The 8,477-nt window shown below is 35.0% G+C and overlaps 1 protein-coding gene across 1 annotated transcript; it reads right to left on the bottom strand.

Moving 5' to 3' along the window:
- Window positions 1-6,295: 6,295 nt before the first annotated feature.
- Window positions 6,296-7,063, bottom strand: LOC101244396 (uncharacterized). The gene is made up of 2 exons (XM_004244857.1): window positions 6,798-7,063; window positions 6,296-6,692 (listed from the first exon to the last, which is right to left on the bottom strand). Exons 1-2 carry the CDS (start codon window positions 7,061-7,063, stop codon window positions 6,296-6,298), a joined length of 663 nt encoding a protein of 220 aa, XP_004244905.1.
- Between the last annotated feature and the right edge of the window lie 1,414 nt (window positions 7,064-8,477).

The following is an 8,477-nucleotide window of genomic DNA, read 5'->3' on the forward strand; positions in this document are numbered from 1 at the left end:
TGGGTCTAGGGTAAACATCCAATAAACTGAGTGTTTATAGACTCATTAACTTATAAGTTATTCATATATATATACATGATAGATTGGAAATGTTCAGAAACATTAAGGAGAGGAAAGACATTGGAGAAGTAGTTTGCTTGACTTCAGTTCTTTGGTGGAGTTAGGTAATGGTTTATGGTCTTTGATACTAAACTCTTTATATTTATTGATATTCATTGAATGGTTATGAAGTTTTCTTTGTACTTGATTTTGTGGTTGTGTGGCATAATTCTGTGTTTTCTGAATGGTCTGAAATACTGAGATTCGGTATTCTTGAACCCTCTTTCTGACATTGTAATCATGGATTGGAGTGTCACATTTTGACACGGTGTTCTTGGATTGGATTTTCACGTTCCAACACTGTATTCTTCGATCGAGTGTCACGTTCTGACATGGTATAATTGGATCGTAGTGTCACATTCCGACAAAGAATAATTGGATTGGAGTGTCCCAATCCGACATAGTAACTTCAAAGGAAAAGGATATTAAATTAATTAATTGTACTCAATCTCAAAGAAACCATTTCCCAATGAATGTGGTGTGGAGGCATGAGTCCTCGCGTGTGTTTGTTATTGTGATTGATTACGTACTTTCTTCAGTTGTTACTTCTTAATGTTTTTTGCTACTTCTCACCTATTAAGTACTATAGTTGATTTTATACTATTATTCTTTGTATATTAGTTACTATTTTGAGTTTGCCGATGATACACACTCAATAAATTTTGCCTTGTACAAAATCTGTACTTGTATTTTCCTTTGTTTTCCTTATATGGAGTGCAACAAGTGTACCGACGAATTTGATTCTCCTTCAAGTCTATCAAGTATCTACATATCAGGTTCAAGGGTGAGTTATTCATTCAAGATTGTGTTAGATTCTCTTAGTCATTACCTGATGTCCTTAGTTTTTGAACACGTACTACTTTATTTCATTTATTTTGGTGTCTTTTATACTATTAAATTTAGTAATTGGAGATGAGATGTCTTTGTTGTGATGACTTTTAGGTTTTAGGAAAATAGATATAGTACATTTTTTAGCTTCCGCATTATGATTGTAGTTTGTAAGTTGGGGTTAAATTCGTTTGTTTTCCCACAAAAGGGGTTATGTGTGGGTTTTACTCATGACTCATTTTGGGTCGTGACAATGTTGTAATCAGAGCCATAGGTTTGGTGATCTCATCAGACAATGACATGTTATTTAGAGTCTTGTAAAACAGTATGGGGATGACTTTACTTTTCTTCAAGAGTATATTGGACTTTAGAAAAACTTTATTTATTCTTTCTTTCTTTCTATAACTTGAATCCAATTGGAATAGGTTATACAAATTGGTATCTGAACTTTTTTATTCTATTTCAAATATAGTTAGTGCTTAAGCATTAGATGTTTAAATAGAAACACCAAAAAGAAAAAAAAACTCTCCTTGGAAATAGGTATATTTTCTCGGTTTACTACAAGGTGTATAATGACTAGTGATAAACATTATTTTCATTTTTTTACGTTCATAAAGTAGAAACCCCCATGCTTCATGAGCATTGATTATGAAGTTGTTTATACTTTCATTGTTGATTGTTTTGACCTGCATCATAAAATGATTATAGATGAGAGGCTTCGACACTTTGTTTCTATTGTGTCCAGCCAGTAGTGACAATACCTATGTCTTGGGTAACATTTTTTGACTTCTTAATAGAGAAGTGAAATTTTCTTGATCATAATGTATATGAGGTAGATGCGGTGAAGCAAGGTGACTTTGCTGAAGTGACAACATTAAAAAAATCGAAAAGTATTACTACATAATGAATATCATTACAATGCAAAATACAGATAGTAAAGTTCTCATGAGATATATGGGTTTCTTAGTGAATAATGAAATTTTGTTAAGTCAATTGAGGGAATAATATCTACTATGATTTTATAGATTAAGTGTATGTATATAAAGAAACATGTTGATACGACTACTACAATAATATGGATGTTTACTTGGTTAAAATTATGATATGTATTATTTTTTACATCGACCTCATCTAAGAATAACATTACATATTTTTTTATTGATTCTATTGTTAGAAATATATGGGATATTTTGGTACGATCTAATTGATAAGTATGATGTGTTCTAGAGATGAATTTTATAACCTTTCACATTACGGTAGTCTTATGGATTGTTTTACTGTGTATTGAAGGAGGCATATGCATTCTTCCTTCATGTCTTTCCTCAGTAAGTCTTAGGATAAACCTGAGGTAGGGAAACTCTTAAGGAAAATGAGTTAACTTTCTCTTTCGCGTGGCCTTGGAAGTTCACTCATGTAGAATAGGATAATTCATTATGAATGCTTTAAATGATTTTTTGTAATTGTTTAAATGGTTTCGTTGTAAATTCTTAATTAGTTCACTGTAATTTTAGTTGGAGTTTACTATAATTTTATTGATGTTACTGTAGATGCCACTTTTTGGTTACTATTATATGAGTTCTTCTCTAATTTTTAAATTATGGTTCTCATGTTAATTTTTTTCTAAATTCACGAATGTTTTACTTAATTGTCATGAAATGGTATTTTACTAAAATGTCCCTTTTCACATGTTTTGCATATAACATAAATAGTACATTATTTGTACAAACCGCATATTTTTCTATACTATATGTATACGTTAGAAGCATTTTGAAGGTTGAATTCGAGAAGGTGAAGCTCGGGAAAGTTCCTCCCAATATAATGTATGTCCACACATATTTGAGGTCATAGTTTGTTTCTTAATTTCTTATTCAATGAATTATTATGCATTCCATTTAATGTAAAGGGTCGTGTCCCTAAGTTATTTATGTTGTGTCTTTATGTTTGGCTTGTCACGATGATATATCTTAAGTATTTATAAATTTTTTCCTTTTTATTAGTTTTTTGGTAAAAAGTTTAAATTTTGCACTACTTTTTATGTCTTATGTAGGGAATGCTAGTTGAAACATTTGTACAAGACCCCCAAGGTTAAGTACGCCTGATCATAAAATAAGGGTTCCTCCTAACTTCTAGGGGGTTCTTTTGGGTGGTGACATATAGTGCAAGTATAAAACACAATTACAGGCTTAAAACACCAAAACCAACAAATGCACTAAAATTTAGAGTTTCATAAACAAAATCAGACATAGGAAGAGTATATCTAACCTCAAAAACATAAACAACTGAGGGTAACGGGATCTCATGTCAGCCTCGGCCTTACATGTTTCTCTCTCAACAAGGTGGTTCCTCCATAACACCTTTGCGGTGGAAACCTCCTTGTTCCTCAACTTCTTTACTTTGCGATCTAAAATTTCAACTGGAACCTCTTCATATGAAAGGTTTCCATTTACTCCTCACCCTTTAACAATTAGCATGGATGCTGGATCACCTAGACACTTTTTAAGAATCGAAACATGAAACACTTGATGAACAGAAGCAAAGTCATTTGGTAACTTTAGTTCATAGGCATTATTCCCTACTAGCTGTAGGACCTAATAAGCACCTATACACCTAGAGCTATATTCCCTTTATTTGAAAACCTCATCAACCATTTCATGGGTGATATCTTTAGGTAGACTTGATCATCTACCTCAAATTCAAGAGCCCTCTTCTTTTTATCAGCATAGGTTTTTTACGAGTATATGTAGTACCCAATCTATCCCTTATCATTCTCACCTTTTACATAGACTCATGTATGATCTCAAGGACAAGGATAAAATACTTCCCTACCTCAAACAAACAAACTTGGGACCTACATCTCCTTCCATACAGTGCTTCAAAAAAACACAATCCCAATATTGCAATTCTAGTTATTATTGAACTTAATAACACATGCTCTCAGTATGTCTTCATGGGTCTTAATGGTACTCTTCTGCTTCTCCATCCATTTGAGGATGAAAAGCAGTACTCAGCTTCCCCTTTGTACCCAAGCTCTTTTTGTAAGATCTCCAAAAGTGAGAAGTGAACTATGATACCCTATCCGAAATGACAGATAAATGGATCCCATGTTACCTCACTATCTAATCAATATACAACTCTGTAAAATCATCTGCCTTGTATGTAGACTTTACATGAATGAAGTGAGCAGACTTAGTCATCCTGTCAACAATGACCCAAATGGAATTATGCAAATTCCTGATCCTAGGCACACAAACCACAAAGTCTATTTTAATTGCCACCCACATCAATGTTGGGATCTTAATTGACTATGTAAGACCTCATGGATTAAGGTGTTAGGCCTTAACCTATTTGCAATTGGGGCACTCCATGATAATCATTGAAATATCCACTTTCATACCTTCACTCTAGTAGATCTCCTTGAGATCATGATATTCTTGGTGAATCCTTGATAAATTGAATACCTGAAGCCATGAGATTCTTCAATAATATTTGGTATAAGATTATCAATATTGGGCAAACATAATTTTCCCTGGTATCTAAAAACACTATCCCCCATAGAGATAATAATTCATTCAACAACTTACTTAACAATGAGCCTTTCAACTCCATGAATACTGGGTCGAGATGTTGCTTCGATTTAACATCTACAACAAATGATGATTCAAAAAGAGAATGAACTGAAACACCTCCACTTTGTATATCAACAAGTTGTACACCTAACCTAGCCAATTGGTGTACCTCTATAACAAGCTCCTTCTTCGCATCATCAATTTGAGACACATTGATCATGCTCAATCGGCTAAAAGCATCGTCCACTACATTGGCCTTACCTTGCTGATGGTGGACACTCATGTAATAATCCTTGAGCTGCTCTAGCTATTTTCTCTGACGAAGATTCTATTCTCTCTTTAAAAACATACCGAGGACTTTAACGGTCAGTAAATACATCAACATGTATACAATATCAGTAATTTCATTGATGTTTTAACCCAAGTACATCAACATCTAACTCAAGATCATTGGTAGGGTAATTCTCCTCTTGGATTTCAACTGTCTTGATACATATGAAATCACCTTGCCATCCTACATAAGAACACATCCCAAACCTACTCAGGAAGCATAATAGTACACCACATACCCTTATCAAATCCTCAATAATGTGAGAAATAGGCTTAAATGAGTTGGTCTTTGAGATCTTGGAAGCCCTTTTTACAAGTTTCAGACCACTCAAACATTGCTTTGTTCTTAGTTAATGCTTTCAATGGAGCAACAACAACGAAAAATCCCTTAACAAACATGCGATAATAAATAGCCAAACCCAAGAAACTCCAGATGTCTGTAGGAGTGAGGGGTCTTGTCTAGTTCTTTACTGACTCAATCTTCCTCGGATTAACCTCTACACCCTGGTCGGACACCACAACCCAAATGAAGGTAACTTATATCAGGCAAAACTCAGATTTGGTAAATTATGCATACAACTAATGTCCCTTAGTATTTGCAATGTCATTCTCAAATGATGGTCACGCTCTTCTCCGATCTTAAAGTATATGAGGGTGTGATCTCTAAATACTATGACAAAAGAATCAAGGCATTCATGGAAGACCCTATTCATAAGGTCCATAAGTTCAGCTAGTGCGTTAATGAGACCAAATGACATGATAAGAAACTAAAAATTCCAATTCCTAATACGGAAGGCAGTATTAGAAATGTCTTGTTGTCTCTGTCAAATATGGTGGTACCCTGATCGGATATCTATTTTAGAAAAGAAACTTTGGAGCTGACCAAATAGATCATCAAATCTGGGAAGAGGGAATTTGTTCTTTATAGTGACTTTGTTGATTTGTCGATAATTAATATTCATTTTAAGGGTTCAATCCTTTATCTTAATGAACAACACTACAACACCCAATGGGGATATGGTTGGCTGGATGGAGCCCTTCTCAAGTAGATCCTTTAACTACATCTTCAAATATTTGAGTTCAACTGGAGCCATTCTATAGGGATGAAAGAAAATTTGTTTGGTGTTGAAATATAAGTCAACAATAATGTCAATTTTGAGTTCAAGAGGAAATCCTGGTAATTCTTCCAGAAAGACATCTTGAAACTCAGTCACAATGGATATAAAGTCTATGGAAGGAAATTCATTTTCTAACTCATTGACTCGTATTAAGTTGTATAAATACCCCTTAGATAACATCTTATTGTATTTTAGATGGGAAACTATTTGGCTTATTTCATTTTAACTACACCCCTCCCAGTGAAGCTCTAACTTATTAGGGAGCTGAAACCTTACTACCCTATTTTGACAGTCTACGATACCATAGAATTTATGAAGTCAATCCATACCCAAAATTATAAAAGTCAAGCATGGTTATTCTATAAGGTCAGCATAGGTAACTATATTAGGAACAATTATTGGGCAATCTCTATATACTCTTTCAGCTCTAATTCTATCTCCTATCGGAGTACTCACTATAAAAGATTCATGCAAGATCTCAGGAAGCAAGACAAATTTATAAGCAACAAGACGAGTAACAAAAGACAAGGTGGATCCTAGATCTAACAATGCATAGACAGGAAAAGAAAAGATATACAATGTACCTGTTACCACATCAGCTGACTTCTCCAGCTCCTCTCTACCTTTCAAAGAATAGATATTGTTCCTCTTGGGAGGTATGGCTGTAGCAGTAGGATTAGGCCGAGGCTGAGTATCTGTCTTTGCCTGATTCTTCACATGTTGGCAGTCCCTCATCATATACCCACTCATACTGCACCCATAGAAGGCATTAGAACCTACCATGCACTCGCCTTCATGCAAACGACCCCTTTTACCTCACGACTTTCTGTCACGCTGGGCATTTCTATCATTTCACTTCTTGGGGCCAGACTTGTCCTCTTTGGGATTGTCCATGACTCCCAACGAACTATTACAAGTGCTTGAGAAAATATGATCTGATGGCCCAGGCTTTTTGCCTTTTTTGACTATCTTCATTCGATGACTCTCCTCAACCTGTTGTTCATGTAAAATCAACCTACCAAGGTCCATGTTTTCATGCAACATGGCTGCCCGAAACTCCTCCTCCAGATCCACCCATACAGTAGTCACAAACCTTTTCATCTTATCCTTGCTTCTAGACATTACGGATGAAGAATATTTGGAAAGTTTAACAAACTTCAAGGAGTATTCCTTGCCTGACATACCTCCTTATAGTAGGTTGATGAACTCCTCAGCCTTAGCCTCTATGTACTCTTGAGGAAAGAAATTTTCCAATAATACAGTCTTGAGAATGTCCCAAGTGATTGGGACTTCTCCTAGTACTTGGCCATCAACACATATCTTGTACCATAACTGAGCCACATCTTTGATCTAGTATGAAGCAAACTTAGCCTTCTCCTCTTTATTCACACCGATAGTACAGAGAATCTTGTTGACATCTTCTACAAGATCGTAAGGATCATCATTTGTTCAGGAGCCGAAATAGACTGGAGGATTCATCCTGGTACAATCTTGGGTTCTCCCTTGGAACACCCTCTCTAGTTGCTAGGGCTGTGATAGCCTATGCCTAAGCAGTGATGGCTTAGGCCATCTGAACAAGTACTGCTCTTACTTCTCAATTTGTCAACGCAGCTGGGTTGACATGTCATTGCACTTTATTAGCTAGGTCTTGAAGAGGAGCTTTATTTCCCCCAGCAACTGCTTGTCCAACTCTCTTGCCTATATTTCTTCTTGTGTTCATTTTTCTACACATGAACACAATACGGAAGTTAGATGCTAGACTAACAATAAATGTCAAATCTCTATACTGTACGATAAAGACTAGAAGAAAGAAATATTCTTAATATCAATAAGTCTCTAAGTCATTGTTGTGTTGCACAACCATAAGCTAGAAACTACGCAACATAGTTGTTTTGAGACATAGTTCCTAGGTAGTTTAACTTTAAGCTCTGATACCAACTTTTTCAGACCCGAGTTCTATGCCATTGATGAGACCGGCGTCGTTAACCTCTCAAAGGTCGCAGACAAGACTCTTCTTAGCTTTCATCATAATTATCTAGTTAAATTTTGTGGAAAATTTAAAACTTTTTTACTTTACTGAAGTGTACTTACATTTCTTATTATTCTTGAATAGGTGTAATATACTAACAGTTCAAAATAAAAAACCATCTATTAACAGGTTAAATAGTTTCCAAACAGGTCTTAATACAAAAGCTTGAACAAATGTTTGAAAGGAAACACTAGGGACAATATCCACTAGCTATTTATAATCTACTAAAGCTATAGAATAAAGCGTACGCATCCTCGAACATAAGAGGACCTACCAAAGTCTTGAGTACTAGTCAAAACACCAACCCGCTTCAAGGACCTGCACATATAAAAATAGTAATTGTATATGGGTTAGTAAATACTTTTACTAAGTATGGTTGTATGCACATAAAAACATAAGGGCTATCAAGGAAAGCTCTTCCTATAGAAACAAGCAATTTTTGCAAAGTAAAGTCAGTTTAGTTTCCTATTTCGTTTAATATGAATAATGTTATAAATATGACATATT

The sequence above is a fragment of the Solanum lycopersicum genome, chromosome 8 (assembly GCF_036512215.1).
Source record: "Solanum lycopersicum chromosome 8, SLM_r2.1".
Classification (NCBI taxonomy): domain Eukaryota; kingdom Viridiplantae; phylum Streptophyta; class Magnoliopsida; order Solanales; family Solanaceae; genus Solanum; species Solanum lycopersicum.